The following is a 19,100-nucleotide window of genomic DNA, read 5'->3' as shown; positions in this document are numbered from 1 at the left end:
TCAGTTGAAACAATTGAAACAACTAAACAAGTTGTTCACAAAGGTCCTGGAGGGTTGTTGAAGGGATATATAAGTAGAACACTCAACAATCTCAGACTCGTCGGCTCCAAGACTTCTGGCACGTTCACTTGCTTCTAAAAATTTCTTGAAGGCATCTTCACAATACTTAATAGCTTCTCCAACTGTCATGTTCTCTACTAACTGGTCTGGAAAAATTTCCTTATTCCTATGATCACCATTCAATGAAGCAGCCATTTGCACCAATATCTGTTGAAAATCATTTAGTTTCGCGTCTTCATTTGCTTCAGCCTCTCTCATTCTTACTGGTTCTGGCAGTGTTACTGCAATATTATGATGTTCATAGAAACACATTACAAACATCTATATGAAGATCAATATGCTATAAACATTTTATCAAACAGATTGTGCAATGTCTTAAAAATAGCTAGAAAATGTCTATTAATTTCACCTGGGCAATCTGTTCTTGGAGTAGTCCTTGTCAGTAGAGTCTCAAAGGTTCCAGCCCACTCATCACGCTTTGTTAAGAAGTCCTTGAGATTAAAGATCTTCTTCACCGCTGCTGGAATGGAAGAATGCTCAAATTGGGATGTTGGATAAGGCCCTGAAGGCTCATGCATCACTGTAATTACATCATCAAGATTGAGTTTAATTAGCTCGTTCATGCTAAAATAAAATCCTCTAAGTGAAACCAAGTTTGAAAAACAGGGGAGGTTTGAGTAATTGGCAGAAACACAGGGGAGGTTCCCTAAATTGTTAGAAAAGTCAGGGGAGGTCAGAGTAATTTACTCTAAAAATAATTACCAGTTCCTGGCTCAATCCATGGAGAAATGAAGATTGCAGGGAGACGAACGCCAAGACGATCAAATTTGAAGTAATATGGTGCAGGACCAACAATACCATCTGGGCTTGGGACTCCAGTTACAGGAGTAGGGACATGATCATAGAAGCCACCATGTTCATCATATGTGATTATGAACAAGATTTCATTCCATTGGGGACTAGATCTGAGTGCCTCATAAACTTCTTTGATGAATTTTTGACCTTCTGAAACATCATGGGAAGGGTGATCATCATTCCCTGGTAGTATTTTGGAATCAAAGTATCTTTGTTCAACCACAACATAGTTTGGCAATTTCCCCTCCTTGCAGGCATTCTTGAATGTCAAATCAAATTGATGGAACTTTCCTATGTATTTCAATTTTCTAAGGTTCCTGTCAATAATGAGAACAAAATTTTAGAACATTGTAGGAGGTTTTCTTATGTTGCATTACCCTTGAGTCTTAATTCTGAATTAAAGAAACTGAGAGAATAGAAAAGGGAATGGTGGGGAAGGGAAAAGTGATGGGTAAAGATAAGAAAGTTGAAAACTTTATTGTATTTATTTATGGCAAAAGGTTTTATGCACAATGTGTTCTTACACGTGCTTTCAACCATTGGATGGGGGAGATAGAAAAATATATTATTACACTTCTGCCCCTACCCATGCAACTCTTCCAAAACAGTCTATTCTAGTAATATGGACAATTAATTTTGGAGACTTAAAATTTTTAACTTGGTAGATATTTAGGATTCTCTAATAGGGCTTCCAAAATGTGCCATCCTGGAAGGTTTGTGTGACATTTGCCACTAAAAATAGAATTGAGTTGGATGATTAATTTTATTATAATTTTTTATTGGGAAGCAGTTTTCTGTCTGGGAGTGTAGCCTACGCCAGCACTCCCATGTGTCTATCTCTCTCCTCGTTAAAACAAGAGGACAGAGCTGTCTTTTCATATGGGGAGGGGAGAGATAGACTCATGGGAGTGTTGACGTAGGCCAAACTCCCGGACAAAGTTCTTTTTTCCTTTTTTATTTTAATTTGGCTTCAATCTTTGTGATTTACTTGATTTATAGTGGAGCCTATATAGGGGGTGCTAAGCCACAAATTTTCTTAAAACTTGCTGTCTTGGTTATACTCTAAAAAATCTGATTGGACCCCCCCCCCCCATTTTTAAATCCAAATATAATGTCACTAGGGAATATCCTCACACACCTATTTCTTGAGAGGACTTCTTAATGTTAGAAAATTTCTTTGTTATTATAAAAAATGTTAGAACAATCTCTTTCAGACCATTTTCAAGTTTAATTTATATTATTAAAATATATTAACATATAATTCAATTCTAATAAACTTATCCCAATTATTTATGACCAACTTTAAATTCAATATATTAAAAATAATTATTTTAAATTTAAAACAATATTATAGTAGTTTACTATTAACTTTTTTCTTTGGTAGAAGTAAGCTAATATTAACTAAAATAACTCATTAAACAACTGTTGATGGAGACAAAACAATTGACAATAACTCTTATTTTCCAGTCTAACTATTGAGGGAAACTTAATGATTTACATATGGTCATATACTTAATGTGTTTCACATGTGTAAGAATATAATGCAATAACAAAGTAGTGAAATGTATTAGTCAACGGTTGACACAATAAAAAATATATATATTGTGATAGGATTTTCTTATTGATACCCCTTAAATAATTTGTAACCTTATTTTTTTATCCTTTTAGTATCATATATTTTTTTTTCAATAGGGTAAATGCTATCATTTCACATTTATATTCGAAAATTGTGTAAAAAAAATGACAGTTTTTGATAATGATATGATGATAAGTTACTTTCAAAAATTTTTGGCAAACCCTTTTTTACCCATGATTTGAAGAAGTTTTGGGAATAAGAGAAGGGACAACCAGTAGAAGGTTTTAAGTTATAAATATACCTATAAATGGATGTGTCCTTTTGCAATCCCATGATGTTATGGGTTACAAAATAAAATAAATTAATAGACTAAACCTTTCAAAGATCGAGTTACAAGAAGTTGTTATGAGTAATTATTTCATTTTCTGCTTTCACTAGAACATTAATCAAAACTAAGACTTGGTAATCACAAAATAATGAGCATTTAAACGTATGAAACAAAAAATAAATAAAAATCTGAAGAAACCTTCCAAGATTGTGTCTTGAGAAGCAGTGAAGTGTAATATTTCAGTTTCATATTTCCCTAAGAGTTAGTCATGAGAAGTGATGATCACCATTTAAATGCACAATATAATTTTTTATTGAAGAAACTTTGCCACTATCAAGTCATGAGAAGTGATTAAGAGTGATTTTTTTGATTTACATTTCACTAAACTTGTGAGGTACAACTTTTTTTTTTTATAGGTATGGTACAACAATTATTAAGAGTTGTAGCTATGACTGCTACATATGTCCCGATGATAAGGGGAATGGAAGTGATTGGCACGGGAGGTCTTCTGAGTGAAAATGAAATTAGTTATCAAAATAAAAAATGAAACTTTTGTAATCATTATCTAATATGACTTTGTGAATAATTTCAAATAATTCCAAATTTAGATATTAATTTTCATTTACCTTGCAACCAAATCCTTTAGATTTGAAAATAAAAATATAACACTAGCTAAGAGTTGTAAGTAAGTTAAAAAATCATGACTACAATTTGTTGTAGAGAAGAGAACAAGGTAGAGAATAGAGAAAATTGTTTTCTAAAGAAAATCCCAATCGACTTCATCCATCAAGGGGGATCTTCTTTTTACCTTTTTCCCTATAAAATGATTTAAGAGTTACAAGCTGGGTAGTTATATAATTCCATAGTTTTATGTTGTATATTGTATAATGCATGTAGAGAGTTATTCAAGGATTGATCTTTTTGACCAACCCATTAATTAATATATGGGATAGAGAAAGCTACCTGGACACGTGTGGTGTGCTGCCTTTGCGCTCAGACACAGGAGTGCGTGAAATGACTCGTTACACCCCTGAAAAATTCCACTTTTCAAGGAGGCATGATGGTCATTTCACATGCCCCTATGTCTAGGTGCAAGGGCAACACATTGCACATGCCCGTGTAGCGTTCTTTCTCCCTTAATGTCTTGAACCATTTGGTTATTAAATGGAGGTCATTATTTATAAAACAAGAAAAAGAAAAAGAAAAAATAAAAAGGAGAGGAAATAAGGGTTTTGTTTGGTGTAACCAACCATGGTTACACTGAACTCAACACCAAGATAGTTTTAAACCCCATACTATCATAGGTATTTTGAATAAAGTGAGTTGAGTTCCTCTCCACATACGTTCATTTGCACGAAGATGTTAGGTGTCAACACTTGTCTATATAGAAGGAAAAGGGACAGGTCATAGGTGTTGGCACTTAACATGTATGTGTAGATGATCGTACCAATTTAGCTCTTCTCCAATCATGGCGGGAGCTGGAGGATCCAACCCAGCATAACAAGGGTGGTTTTGGTCATTTCACAGGTGGGATTCAAGTGGCCCCCCTATTAAATGACCATAACCTCCCTGTCTTTAGGTGTTTTTGCTGGGCTGAGTCCCTGGACCCATGTTTGTCTATCTTGTCTTATCTTGTCTTATTTGAGATAGATTTTTCTCTTCTGTGCCACATAAGATGATGTCGATATATTGTCACCACCTGTAGTGACACATGGACTGGTTGCAATATTGGGCTTGGGCTCCAACTAAGATCCGTAATTATGGGAAAATTTACACAAATGCCACTCTCATCAATCTGTGGAAAGCTCCGCCATTACAGAAGAGAGAAGAGACACTGTATTACCTGTAGAAGAGAGTTGCAGGCGGGTACTGATAATATATCCCAAAAGAGAATCCAGCCTCATCCAACGAATCAAATATCGTCTTTTGCGGCAGCCCTTCGATCAGAATATGGGTATCGTTACTAGTCAAACCATGCGAAGTCCCCGAGTGTACGAACAACCGGTTCGGCTGAGTCGACGCCGGGTTAGACGCAAACCACCGATCACAAACCGCAAACTCGGAAACCAGTTCTTTAAAAACCGGTACGGAATCCGGTGTGAACCCATTCATCACCGTTTCCGACATTCCCGTCAGTGTCTGCTCAGCCTGCATAGCAAAACCCTGCATCGTTGGTTCCAGATTTTGGCCGGAATTCTCTTCTGACCATGCCACGCCGAACACTTGCTCGTAGATTCCTTGGTAGGAGTGGTCTGGATCCGGATCAACGTACTGTGATTGGTCACGGAAGTAGATTCGATTGGAGTTAGGATCGGAGGTGGATAATGGGTTGGACTCGTTACCTGTGACTCCATCGATTTCTGGGTTGAGGGATTTCATCCATCCTAGCATATGATCGAAGGAGCGATTCTCCTGGATTAAAACTACGACTGTTTTGATGGGGTAAGGATAGTTTGGTTCAGGTGCCATTGTTGGAAGGTTGGCTGGTTTTTTGGGTGGATTTGCAGGCGAGGGTGGTGGTTGGTTTTTAAAGAGAAGGAATGAGAGAAGAAGAGAGTGCAAGGAACGTAAGAGAGAGAGAGAGAGAGAGAGAGAGGAAGTAGAGTAGTGTAAGCTAGCTATTCCCAGAAAACAAGAAAAAAAAAAAAAGAAAAATAAAAGAAGAGAGTTGTGTAAGCTAGATATTCAAAAAACAAAAAGAAAGAGTTGTGGAAGTATATTAGGGTCCATGGTTTTAGTGTACGGTTTCGGAAATTCGGAACGGGTATCGGTCAACTTGGAAACCAATATGGTATTGGATCGGTATCAGCAAGGATTGACAGTATTGAACAAATTTACCCTTGATCCTCCTTTAAAAATAGGTTTTTTGATTGATTTAACCCTATTGTTTCACCGATGTGGTATTAACATGGTATCGGGATTGGCAAGGTGCAAAACTGGTAAGGATCAATCCGATACCGATATTTAGAACCATGAGGGTCACACAGGTTTAGGAGATTTGAGGAGTAGGGTGAGACCCTCTGTCATCATCTTAACATATACACACACATCCTTTGTTTTTGTGGAGAGGTTTTCACTGTTGTATTTTCGACCGTTTGGTGGGCATGATTGTGTACTATACATGGCCCCTCATATCCATCCAGTGGTTGCAGACACTCTTATGCATCATGATGCACGACCATGCATAAAACCTTTAGACTTTATTTTTTGTTTTGTTTTGTTTTAATAATGACACTTCTTGATTTGTTCCTTATTGTTCTACATCTCAAGATATGGGGGAGCAAGAGATCGCTCCTTGGTTGTGTAGCCCCTGCGTCAACACCGGGTCAATGAGAGCATACGCAGGGGTTCGGTGATTATTTTGCATACTCTTGTGTCTAAGCACAGAAGTCATGTGACTCAGTATCGATCTTTTTCCCATATTAGGATCACACTGGATTCAGGATCGGGTTTTAATAGTTATATAGGATCAGGAGTAGGAGATGTTCAGCTTGCACTGTGCAGAATTAGATAGACTTGAAGCAGTGTATTTTGGTAAGATCAAAAAAATTTGCTGCTACCCAGCCAAAAATGTGGAATAATTCACTCCCTCTAAACACAAATACCCTTTAAGTTTTAGTATTTTTCAAAATATCTTTTTAGATTCTATTTCTTTGGTTGTGAACTGGATAGCAGGAAACATTCTTGTGACCATAGTTGTCAAGGAGTCTGGCCTAGGCAGGCACCTTAGATACCTTGGTCACTTAGTTGGTGTCGCTTTGATTTTTTACCCTCTCCATCACCTTGGGTCACTTAAACACCATGACAACTATGCTCACAACTTGGGTAGTAGCAAAATTTCGTCCCATATATAATATATGTCATGGTCCAAGGCCAAAGTTTAAAGAATCAGGAATCTGATTAGCGAATCATCTAATTCAGATCAAAATTGATGATCATCGATCTTAATCTCTAATAATTCGATACGATGGATTCATAGATCAAAACCTTTAAGTTGTTAAAATTTCTGATCTTAGGGCATAATCAAGGTTTCTTTTAGGACCAATTCCACATTTTATAGTCTTTTGGGGAGTAGCGTTTTGTACATGCCGGCCCCTAGTAAGATTAATAATATTATTTTAATTTTACCCCAAAAAAAAATTACTTATTTGGTTAAAAAAATAGAAAAAAATTTGTTCTATAACATGCACAATTGAAAAAAAATTAGAAAAGTTGACATGGTGAGCAAATGGTTCAAATAGTCAAAGTCTGACGTGTACATTGTAGTATCAAGAATCAAAAGTTAGAATCCCGTCCCCTCTTGAGTCTTGACCACATGACAAGGAAAGAAGAAGCATATGCTAAAAGGATTCCCAAATCATTTTATCTATTTGTATTTATTCATAAAAAAAAAATATCATTTCATTTTCAAATTTGTTTTTGGTAGAAATGCCATTTTATTTTAAAAAAGTGAGCATGACTTCGTTATGAAGATAAAGTCTCAAAGTATGAAACTCGAGAAAAGGGTAGGCTAAGGATCTCGCTTTGAAACAAGTTTCAAATTTGTCAGGAATGTAAGGACATAGCCACATAAGGATGGGGATTAGGATCCACATATACATAGGCCATATGTGATCCATCTAAGGTACAATAAAGAGTGCCCTCAACGATGTTGAAAATTTTACAAAGAAAATTTTATCGTCAAATGTGAAAATAAAAAATTTAATTTTATGATAAAATTTTCTTTTCAAACTATTTTACACGAAACAAATGGAGCCTTAATGATAATTAAAGATGATTAAAAAAAAATTTTGGAAAAAAGAAAGTTGCTTGGTCAAGCGTCCTTACACTAAGACATAGGAGGTGGCAAAATAACCACCCCGCCACCATGCTAGGTTAGATGCTTGACACACATTCCCATTGACCCCTTCGCTGATGCAGGGGCCACGAGACCAAACAACTAGCATTCTCTCCCCCAAATAAATTATTGTATTTGCCTGTTCTACTAGTAAAGGATTATATATAGAATAGGATTACCCTTTCACATCTTTAGATTTAGAAATAACTAAGAAAATTAGTTTTTTATTAGTTTTTTATATAGACACAAATATGATACGTAGGCAAATTTATTAAATGTTCATTAACTATCTTCGCTTCATTTCATATGGATCAATTTGATCTGGTACATATAGATGGCTTGATCAAACTGATCTCATTCCATCAGCTCCCCAAATGTGAAGGCTTCAAGTCAGTTGATGGTACATGTCTTTTTTCTTCCACAAAATGCCCTTCCATTAAGAGTATTTAGAGGAGCATTTGTGGAAGAAAAATGACGTACGTACGTGAAGAGTTGTTACACTTCACGACGGAAGTTGATCCGACCTCTCTAGAGGTTTTGACTCTATTTTTTTTTTTTTTTTTAATATTTATGAAAGCTTAAATTTTTTTTTTTTTTGGGGTAGACTACTCATATGTATCAAAGTTGGTAGAATATGGGATATCCTTCTTATATTCTTCAAAATAGATCTTTCAATAAGGATATCCAATTGTTGTGCTCTCATAGTATTTTATTTTAAAATTATTTTCTTATAAACAACTACATTTAATAATTTGCTTCATATTGTCTTCCAAATATTGTAACTTGTAAGGTGAGGTTTCTTCTCTAATTTCACTCATTCTTTACGAAAATTTTAGAATATCTTTCTCATATTCCTTTTATGTATAAAGCCAAGAATTTGACTCTTTTTCAAGGAAGTCAAAGTTTCTATATCGCATATTCTTTCAATGAAACCATAATAAAAAAATAAACAAAAAATTTATATTATAAAATTCCAATAATGTATTAAAGAATAAATGGGATACGTGCCCAATTCTTTGTATTATTAATTTTCTTACGTATATAGATGAGTTTTCAAGATCTCTTTGAATATGTATTTTTAATTCAATACTATTTTATTATCTTACCATATCAAACAAAATACTCTTTTATTAGTTTCTAGAAATAAAATGAATGATACCTCTTAAAAATGGTATCTCCTTTTTGTGAAAAATTGATCATTTGACCAACTTGTTTTGATAAGTTAATTAAAGTGGTCCATCTTTATTGTGTATTTGTGTTGTATAGATTGATGATGTGGCAATTTTGATTGTCAAATTTTAGAATCTAATTCAATTAAAAATCCTCCTCTATATTGATTAATGTTCAAAGGGGCAACAATTGGTTGTTGCATCTTAATTCATGCGATGTAAAAGAGGGTTTTCTCATCTTATAGGCAGAGGTGAGCCATCCTCAAAGCCAATACCTTTTACAACTTGTATTGGGTCGGGTTATGAAAAGACCCATACCCAATGGGGCGTGTTTTGTGTGTCTCTTCAGTTAGAGTTAGGGTTGTATTTATATCACTATTGTAGAAGAAAAAAAGCTAACAACTCATTTCCTATTGTGGATGTAGACTTTGGCCAAACCATGTTAAATTTCGATGTCTTTTTCTTCTTCTTCTCTTCCGGTGGTCCTTTATTAATTTTTAGTTTGATTCATTTACTTTAATATGGTATCAAAGCCATAATGATGTAGCCCAAGTGCATCCATCTAGTGCTCACAAGCCGAATCGATCTGGATCGATCATGCTCTCTTCAAGAAAATTTGATTTTTGTTTACATTATTACCTTTTTTCGTATTGATCCATTGATACGGGATTGATCAGAAATCAATATCGATCTCCACCATTACTGATACAAATCTACAGGTTTAGGCTTGGCATAGTGGCCTAGAGAAACCACTAACAAGATTTTCTTGTTGTTTTCAATAAATAGGCAGAGGTGAGCCATCCTCAAAGCCAATACCTTTTACAACTTGTATCGGGTCGGGTTATGAAATAACCCATACCCAATGGGGCTTGTTGTGTATGTCTCTTCAGTTAGAGTTAGGGTTGTATTTATATCACTATTGTAGAAGGAAAAAAGGCTAATGACTCATTTCCTATTATGGATGTAGGTTTTGGCCAAACCATGTTAAATTTCTGTGTTTTTGTTCTTCTTCTTCTTCTTCTTCTTCGTCTCTTCCCTTGTTCCTTTATTAATTTCTAGTTTGATTCATTTTCTTTAATATGGTATCAGAGCCATAATGATGCAGCCCAAGTGCATCCATCTGGTACTCACAAGCCATATCGGTCTGGATTGATCATGTTTTCTTCAAAAAAATTTGATTGTTTTTTACATTATTACCCCTTTTTGTATCGATCCACTGATACGGGATTGATCAGAAATCAATATCGATCTCCACCAGTACTGATACAAATCTACAGGTTTAGGCTTGGTATAGTGGCCTAGAGAAACCGCTAACAAGATTTTCTTCTTGTTTTCAATAAATAAAAATAGTTGCATTTCAAGAAACCTCTCACACTTGTTTGATTTTTATTATAATAAACCAATATTGCTCAATGCCTCAATGATCCCAACAAAAATTAATAACTAAATAAAATAAAAGAACCAATTTAAAGAGCGAAATTTATAAGAAAAATAATCTTGATCAATATAGTTGATAAGTTCAAATATAATAATTTTTATATTTTAAGAGAAAAAGATTTTTTGAGCATATATGCCGCGTAAGATACACCAGTGCCTTTCATCTCTATCTTTTTTCCTCGTAACACACTCACTCCTCTTATTTACCTAAAAGACACACTCACTCCTCTTCACCTCTAGTATACAAATCGATACACCCCACTCTTATGCATGGAATCAAAACTCGGTCAAAACCTGTCGAAACCGTCGGGACAACTCAGTTTCGACAGGTTCTGAGACGAGTTGGGCCTATACTTTTAAAAATCCCCGGTTTCGACGGTTTCGACATGGTTTCGATCGAAACCATTGGGAAACCGTCGAAACCATGGCTGTCATTTCATTTTTCAGTAGTTTTTGAAGAATAATGGTACATAGACATCTGTGTCGGCTCCACCTTCTTACACTCTTGGTGAACTCTTCCTTAGATTGGGATATCTTGGACAAGTTGATGATAGGGCTTATCATTGGGCAGTAATGGACTATCAGACCAATTGGTCCCATAACATGTCATGGGATACGTATCTTGTGCATTCGGAGAAACGGCTTCGCAATCTTCAGTGGTACACTGCTCGTGGATTAGACCCACTAAGAAACTCCGCATGGAATTGAAGAGGGGCATTTTAATGTTTTATTTAGATTCAATGTATTAATCAGGGTTCAAGTACTTTATAATTATGTGAACTAATTATAAATTTATAATACCACTGTAGTGTCTGTATCGTATCAGCGCGTATGTTAGTAAACTTGGGTCAATAACCATAAGTACTATTTTTAGTGATTTTTTTGTCAATGTAATTCATAGATTGTGTTTAAAATGTGAAAAATAGGCAACCTGCAAAAAATCAGGCCTAAAAAACTTTGTTTTAGGGTTGAAACCTTGGTTTCCCCATCAATGGGAAAAAATCCCAGGTTTCAACCGAGATATGATCGAAACCGAGACGAACTCAATTTTTGGCTAGTCGAAACCTTGTTGAAACCCGAGTTTTAGAACCTTGCTCTTATGTATTCTACCCTCCTCCCCCCGCTTGTTCAAAGAAAAAACAAAAATCTGTTTCGAAGAGTTGTGACCACTGGTCAAGGTTCTCAAGGATCTAGTGGATCTAAGAAATTATCCCAAAAATAAATTGGTATTGGGAGGATAAAATGTCTTATCTACAAAATAACTTTTTATGTCAAGAAAAACAAAATTTTTCCACCTGTGTACAAGTTAATGGAGAAATACAATGATGATTAAGTATATACAAAATAATAAAATACATATACAAATCAAGTCACAACAAAAGAACACACTTGTTTTTAACAAGGAAATCCTTCTTAAAGTGAAGAAGAAAAACCACGATGCTCTAGCCCAGGTAAAATATCCAATATAATTAATAAAGGAAATACAAAATCTTCTCTAATCAATGTTAGAGGTTCGCTTTGCACTCACGATGGGAGAAGTTTTGTGCATACTGTATAAGATTTATGGGCTAATTAATTATTGGGCCTTGTTTTGGTGGGGTTTCATTAAGAGATAGCCGGTTTTGGGCCCACTCATGGTTAGGGATATGATGCGGTCGGATTCCCTTGTTGCAGTGCTTACAATCGTAGGTCGCTTCCATGCTCCTTGGTACCTGATTGGGCTGCTAGGGGATATCCATTTTCTACTGGATGGGTTCAAGAACTGCTTGTTTTTGTATCATGTGAGAGAAATTAATGCCTTTGTGGATTTCTTGGACGGGTTTCTTAATACCTGCCAAGAAATTCACTTCTGTACAGATAGTCTCCCTGAAGTTCTTTCTGGTCTAATACGAGCGGATGCTTCGGTGAAAAAATACTATAGGATGTAATTATGTTTCTATTCATTTATTAATACAAAGCTCCCTTAATCCAAAAAAATAAAAAGGTAAATTACAAACGAAACTCAAATCATCCCCTAATTTTTTTAAATACTCAAATCACCCCTTGTATTAGACCCCAATATAACAAATAAGTCCCTACCATTAGTTTTATGTTGTTAAGTGATGATGTCAGCCAATTAAATGAATTTAAATTCCTAAACTACCCTTAACATCCAAACATAGATTTTGAAGGGTAGTATTGTAAATTTAATTATAATATTTTAGTATAAGAGTAAAATAGTCCTTTCACACCAATAACTAACATCAAACTAATACCGTTATTGTAGGAGGCAGATGAGTATTTTCAAAAACCAGGGGTTGACATGTAATTTATCCCAAACAAAAGAGGAAATGAGAGAATTAAACTCTTCTCACCGTCGCCACCCAGACAGTGACATATCCTTTTGGAAGAAATCTCGAGGGAAGTGTACCATTGTTGAAGTCTTCCTTGGGAGGAGGATCATCTCACAATTGACACGTAGAGGCCAGGGGAGTGATGTGACTAGCCCGGTGTGAAGGTTTATAAGGATTTGGATACCCACTCCTTAATGGCTTAATGGGTAGCTTTTAATGGTCAATTCTACCCGAACGTCAACAAATTATATCAGAATCAAGACATAACAACTCCAATGTGCTTCTTGAGATGGACATAATTCTTCGAAGAAATTTTCAATTCCCATACATGCTCTTGCATGGAGAGGGAGATTATTTATTATTAAGGTTTCAGAAGAAAACATTGATTTTCCACATAAAATGTTAGTAGCCCAATGTGATAAAAGGCACAGAAGAACTTCAAAGAGCATTGTCCAAACCACATCAACTAGAACAAGGGTTTAGAAACCCATTTGTGAGAAAGCATACTTTTCCCCTAAACTAAATTAATCTTTGTTAACTTGCATGAAAGTGTTCGATCATTGGTTTATTTGGGCGGTAAATGTAGTAGAGGTTTGGAGACACCTGCAGGTAAAGGCTACGTAAAGAGAGAAGAGTATAGTGTCGTTATGTCTGAGCTGTGATGCAAGAATGGAGGGAAGGAAGCTTCCTCTTTCTTCGAAGGCAGCAGGAAGAATTAATAGCTAGTTAGGATCGAATCCCAACTTCGTTGAATCCCAGCTGGGATAAGTGTGTTGTTACATCTAAAATTGGATCTTTCTTCCACTGTCTTCATGAAAACTCTGTTTGTTTCCGAGCTCTGATCAAATATATTTTTTCTTTGGGCATGAGTTTGAAGAGTATTCCAACAAGTTTATGTCTACATGCATTTGCAATTAATGGATCTGGTCTTTGGTTGATGTTGATCCAGGTTGGGTTGAGTTGGTTAGATCAAATTAATGTGTCAATATCGGCTATAACCATGAACTTGTTTGAAATTTCAGCATAGGCTTGAGAAAATGCGCGTTGACACCATGGTAGATGGGATTTCCGTCTTTCATAGGGGCGGGGTGGTCATTTTCTGTCTGAATGTGGGTGGTAAATTACCCCACTGAGAATTTTTTTCCTTATATATAATCTCTGTTTTTTTCATATAAAAAAATGAAAAAAGAAAAATTTTCGCTAAAAATATAAATATAAAAGTAGGGTTTTGATTTTTTCCGTCACTATGCCTAGTGAAGTGTAACATTTCACTATTTGCCACATATGTGATAAAGGACCAGGAAACATCTCATTGATACAATTTCACTTAAAATGAATAGAGGAAATAGCTAAAATTACAAACATGTCATTTTGTATTTTATGGTTTTTTGCTAGAAATCAGCAAGTATCTATTAAATAAAGAAAAAACGAATATACAAAATTAATGTTTAGCCATCTTTAGACGGACAAGATACAAGGAAGAAAACGGCCTCAACACCCCCCACCTTTAGCAATGCCATCAACAAGGAGCAAGAGAAAACCACAATTTTGCCAGAAACCCACCTTCGACATTGTCATTAGTAAGAATTTTATATTTTATATTCATCTCCATTTTGATGGCATTTTGATAATTTTACTAAAACTTTGAATCTAAGGTGGAGCCACTTCCCTTGTTTATTTTTGGATTAAAATTTTATCATTCAAATGTATATGGGTCCACTAACTCATGTACTACCAATAGGTAAATAGTGAAACGTTAGACATCACTAGATGTAGGTGACACCTAAAAAGACCCAAATAAATAACATTGAAAAAATAAGAAAAATAATCCCTAGGTTGTCTTTTTGTGTTTTTTTTTTGGTTATAATCTTTCTTGTCGGTCACTTGATGACAAAAATGCATGATTGTTAGGTATCAACTTGGGTCAACCACTTCAAAGACAGGGGTGAAAGTAGAATTTGTACCAAATAGATTATATTGCGGCCCCTTTATAGATAAATCTTAATAAGGGTCAGGTTCCGACATGTATTTTCTTCTTAACCTTAATCCCAACAAACACTATCTTCACCCTCATTCATGATCAATTGTGAATATATGTATTAATTAAATCAAAAAATAATTTTTTTCAATTCCTTAAAATTATGCAGTGCGATAGTTCAAGATGGAGATTTCAACATGTGATATCCTAGACACCCAACAGTGCCGAGCTCAATCAAGAAAAAAAAAGAAAAATCAATGAGCTTGAACCGTTGGATGTCTAAGCTGCCATGTGTTGAAATCTCCATCCCAAAGTACCGCATTGTTCAATTGAAGAAATTGGAGATCGAGAATTAAATCTGTATTAAACCGAACAATCAATCAAAAAGCTGTTAGAATCAAAAGGATGTGAAGTTCTTGGATGTTCATGTCAACTGATCCCGAGGCAAGATAAGCATCAAAGTTCACGTACACATGAGCATGCATTTCCATCCACACATATGATCATCAAAAGCAATAATCTAAAAATATTCACAATAGAGAAGTACATTCTGGGTTGGTGTGTTTTTCCCTAACATTCCACAACTAGCAAAGTTATATGCCTTTTTTGCTTTGCATACTTAGATGCCCTACCAAAAGTGAGAGAGAATTAACAAGGAAGGAATGAAGGTGTGGGGGTACTTAATTAAATGAAGTTTTAAGTGAGAAAATGAAATGGGTTTAAGGGCTATGAAGGTGGATGATTGCTAAGATGTGGATTTCGAGGGTAAGGTGTTAGGTCACATGGATTCCCCTGCAAGAGGGTCTGACAGCTTGGGCCAATGGTCCTAAGTCTCCACCACCCATCATCCACCCCAACCCCACCCCGTCCTTATCACCCCCAGTCCTCTTCCATGTCCCTTAACCGGTCTAATCTTATCAATTTTTTTTTCCTTTCTCTTCCCTTTTTCCCCTTTTCTCTTTCTTTTTCCACCTTTCCCTCTTATTGATAATAAAATATGTGATCTATATATAGGGAATATCACCCCACAAGAGATCTAACTTTTGCAGAAAATGTTGATTATGGCTTCTTTGAATTTCTTCATTTTCACGTCTTTTCTTGTTTTCTCTTAGCTTTATAATTTAATTTCAAGCTTTTCTATCTATGGTAGTGAGTGACATAAAGGTATAATGCCATGAGAAGTAGCAAAACCTTCTATAATGGGGTCAGGTGGTTTTGAACTACTTTTAATTTATAGGGCTGGGAAACACTGAACCGGTAAACCCATTTGGTAAATCTAGAAGGTGACATTGAAGATATCAGTGATGAGCACTGAGCAAGAAGTCCATTTTTGTCTTACTTAATTAGGTCCAATATGTGTTCATGGACAATTTGAATCCTCTACGGCCGGGCAGATAACAGTATTGGTGTGGTCTACACCCAGTAAGAGGCATGGACCCCACTCGGGCAGGTGCTCGGGCAGTGGGTAGGGCGGTCATTTCACCCCCTATTTTTGGGTGTGGGCTGCACCAAGGCCGCTATCTGCCCGGCCATAGAGGATCAGAATCCATTCATGAGTCACTTGAATTTCTTTTTTTTTTTTTTAAATTAAAAGAATAACTTCTTACAAATTTCTCTCTCTCTCTCTCTCTCTCTTTTGTTAGAAATTAACAATGCATCATAACACTGATTTACAAAAGAAAAACGTAAAAGAAGATCACACATGCACAAAACACAAATTTATGTGGTTCTCCTAAGATGGGTTATGTCCATGGCCGAGCGATAAGTTGAACTTTCATTATTTTGATGGTAATGATACAAGTCCTAACCCCCCTATATATATTGTCTCAAGCAATATAATATAGAGAAACCCTAATCCCCAAAAGTACAAAATTACCCCAATATAAATGATTCCCCAAAAAGTCTCGTAAATTGAGAACTGATCAATGAAAGATGTTTTATACTAAAAGAATAGACTGGGAAAAAGTTCCTCTGCAGTGCCCTAATCTGGTAGTGCATTGTAGTGCGGGCTTGAGAGCTCGACACATGGAAGATGCGACATCCAATGATGCCAGGCTCAATAAGAAAGGAAAAAAAAACTACCTTGCATCGAACTCGCACCGTTGGATGAAGCTTCTTCCATATATCGAGCTCTCAAGACCACACTACAGTGCACCCTAGATGCCCGCATTGCAGAGGATTTTAATCCCTGTAACTCTACAAATCAAGTGGTGAGATGGGTCTGAGTATATAGGGGGTCAATCTAAAGGTGCATATAGAGATTCGAAAAGATGGCATCAACAACAATGGAGAGAGAGAGAGAGAGAGAGAGAGAGAGCACATGCAATGCTTGGTCTTGTAATTATTTTATGAGAATCTAAGGGTACGTGAAACTGTCATTTCTTCTTGCAAACCCCAAGACACATTTCAACGTCAAGAATAGCTTTTTGAGGCTCTCTCTTAACCAGCTTGTTATCCTGTTTTTATGCGTATTTCCATATAGATTTTGGGTCCCCCTCTCACTGCTAATCCCAGAGTCTCACTGCAATGTTCACAGGATCTTTGAAATTGGCAAACCAGAGATAGTTTGTGGGGAAGGCTGCTTTCTTCCTCACTTTTTGAAGCAGAAAAGCATAACTCCTTTACTGCCCTTCTCACGTGCACACCCCCTCTCTAATTACTAATCTCTTCCCCATTTTTCTGTCTCTAAATCCTTCCCTTTCTCTCTTATTAACCTACCAGCAGAGTCCCCTCTCCTTCTCTCATCTCCTTGTTCTATTGTTTCTCCATTAATTCTATACCTTTCAAATCTAGCTACAATGGCACTTGAGGCACTTGCTTCTAATGAGCTCTCCAACTTCATCATCTATGATACTCTCACTACTACTACTCCAAATTACTGCCATGGCTCTTCAGAGACAAGCTTCTTACTTGAAAACAGTAATTCTACAGATGGGATTCATAACAACCCACATTTCCATGGCTTAGGAACAGGGGATTTCCGGCAAACTTCTGGTCGACCGCCGCCGCTGCCGCTGCCGCCGCCATCGGAGATTCAACCCAGCATTGTGGCATCAGAACTACCCATTAGTGGGAAAGTGAATAAGAATTCAAATTACAATTTTGAAAACAGAAAGAAGAGAAGAAGAAGGTCAAGGGTTTGTAAGAACAAAGAAGAGGCAGAGACACAGAGAATGACCCACATTGCTGTAGAAAGAAACCGCAGGAAGCAAATGAATGAACACTTAGCTGTTCTACGTTCAATGATGCCTGACTCTTACATACAAAGGGTAAGTATAAATTTATGTTCCTTTAATTTCCTTCTTATAAAAGATTTGATTTTTAGCTTAATTAGACCCTTTTTGCTCACAAATGTGAGTTGGTACAGGGTGACCAAGCATCTATAGTAGGTGGAGCTATAGAATTTGTTAAGGAGCTTGAGCAACTTCTGCAATCACTTGAAGCCAAGAAACATCAACTGGAAAAGGAAGGAGGATCTGAAAGAGCCCATGAGAACACTAGCAACAACAACAACAACAACAACAACAACTTCTTGTCACCCCCATTTGCTGAGTTCTTTAGTTACCCTCAGTACTTATGGTGTCAAAACCCTTGTAAGTATCCAGTTGAGAACAGACCAGCCATTGCTGATATTGAAGTTACATTAATTGAAACTCATGCCAGTATGAGAATCCTCTCAAGAAGAAGACCCAAACAGCTCTTTAAATTGGTAGTTGGATTTCAAGCTCTGCTTCTCACCATTCTTCATCTCAATGTCACCACCTTGGACCCTCTTGTTCTGTATTCCTTCAATGCCAAGGTATGTCTCTCCTTCTTCTACCACAAATAATTGGGTTTATTAGAGGGTGTATTTGTAATTTTACTCATGGGAGTACAGTCTTGATTTCCCTTGGAGATGGTGGGCTCATTGAAGAAGATATCTTCCTCTTTTGTGATTAAGTTTCTGTGTTTGGAAATCACTTATGCTATCTCTTTGGCAAATTTAAGCTTTTAAATGAAAATATTCTTTCAATGCAGGTAGAGGAAGGATGTCACCTGACCTCAGTAGATGACATAGCAGGTGCAGTGCACCACATGCTCAGAATAATTGAAGAAGAAGCTACCCTAAACTAAGAATCTTCCATGCTTTCCCCAAAATACCCTCTCTGTTTCATCTTGTTTGCTTCAATGTATCAAGCTATTGAGATGGGTTTTATAGTCTTTTCTCCTTTTCTTCCTTTCCTTATAAATTTGTTTTATTTCCATGTCTTTGAATTCAAATTCTTGAAATTCTGGTCTCCCCTATAGTGCCAAGTCCATCTAGTTCTGGTCCTAGAGCTAGAGGTTCTAAACTAAACCCAGATTAATTGTAGGGAATCTTTAGTTGAGCCAGTACAAATGGGGCCTTTATCAGGTACGGTAGAAGGTCAGATTTTGACTGGGCTAGCTAGGCAATTGGCAGTTCTATATATGATGTACCTTTATACGGTATAGACTGTGTAGGAAAAGACTTATCTCTGATGTTCATGGGTTTTATGGTATAAAAAG

The 19,100-nt window shown here is 36.2% G+C and overlaps 2 protein-coding genes across 2 annotated transcripts; one reads left to right on the top strand and one right to left on the bottom strand.

The window, feature by feature from the left end:
- LOC122645061 (non-specific phospholipase C3-like) lies at window positions 1–16,743 on the bottom strand. The gene is made up of 5 exons (XM_043838408.1): window positions 16,656–16,743; window positions 4,663–5,437; window positions 823–1,232; window positions 470–640; window positions 1–341 (listed from the first exon to the last, which is right to left on the bottom strand). The coding sequence occupies exons 1-5, from the start codon at window positions 16,741–16,743 to the stop codon at window positions 1–3; spliced, it is 1,785 nt and encodes a 594-aa protein (XP_043694343.1).
- A 608-nt stretch (window positions 16,744–17,351) lies between these two features.
- LOC122645477 (transcription factor bHLH71-like) lies at window positions 17,352–18,767 on the top strand. The gene is made up of 3 exons (XM_043838787.1): window positions 17,352–17,842; window positions 17,941–18,372; window positions 18,591–18,767. The coding sequence occupies exons 1-3, from the start codon at window positions 17,372–17,374 to the stop codon at window positions 18,684–18,686; spliced, it is 999 nt and encodes a 332-aa protein (XP_043694722.1). The 5' UTR covers window positions 17,352–17,371; the 3' UTR covers window positions 18,687–18,767.
- Window positions 18,768–19,100: the final 333 nt, after the last annotated feature.

This window comes from Telopea speciosissima, chromosome 11 (genome assembly GCF_018873765.1).
Source record: "Telopea speciosissima isolate NSW1024214 ecotype Mountain lineage chromosome 11, Tspe_v1, whole genome shotgun sequence".
NCBI lineage: Eukaryota > Viridiplantae > Streptophyta > Magnoliopsida > Proteales > Proteaceae > Telopea > Telopea speciosissima.
Note: the sequence above shows the minus strand (reverse complement) of the source record. Positions and strands in the feature narration are given on the sequence as shown.

Bases quoted from the DNA above. Each gene is read 5' to 3' on its own strand.
- LOC122645061 (XM_043838408.1), bottom strand. From the start codon at position 16,743: ATGCGGGCATCTAGGGTGCACTGTAGTGTGGTCTTGAGAGCTCGATAT. The intron at 1,233-4,662 runs GTAATACAGTGT...CATTATTGACAG, and splicing joins CCTGCAACTCTCTTCTACAG to GAACCTTAGAAAATTGAAAT. The intron at 342-469 runs GTGAAATTAATA...ATAATATTGCAG, and splicing joins TCCAAGAACAGATTGCCCAG to TAACACTGCCAGAACCAGTA.
- LOC122645477 (XM_043838787.1), top strand. From the start codon at position 17,372: ATGGCACTTGAGGCACTTGCTTCTAATGAGCTCTCCAACTTCATCATC. The intron at 17,843-17,940 runs GTAAGTATAAAT...GAGTTGGTACAG, and splicing joins CTGACTCTTACATACAAAGG to GGTGACCAAGCATCTATAGT. The intron at 18,373-18,590 runs GTATGTCTCTCC...CTTTCAATGCAG, and splicing joins TGTATTCCTTCAATGCCAAG to GTAGAGGAAGGATGTCACCT.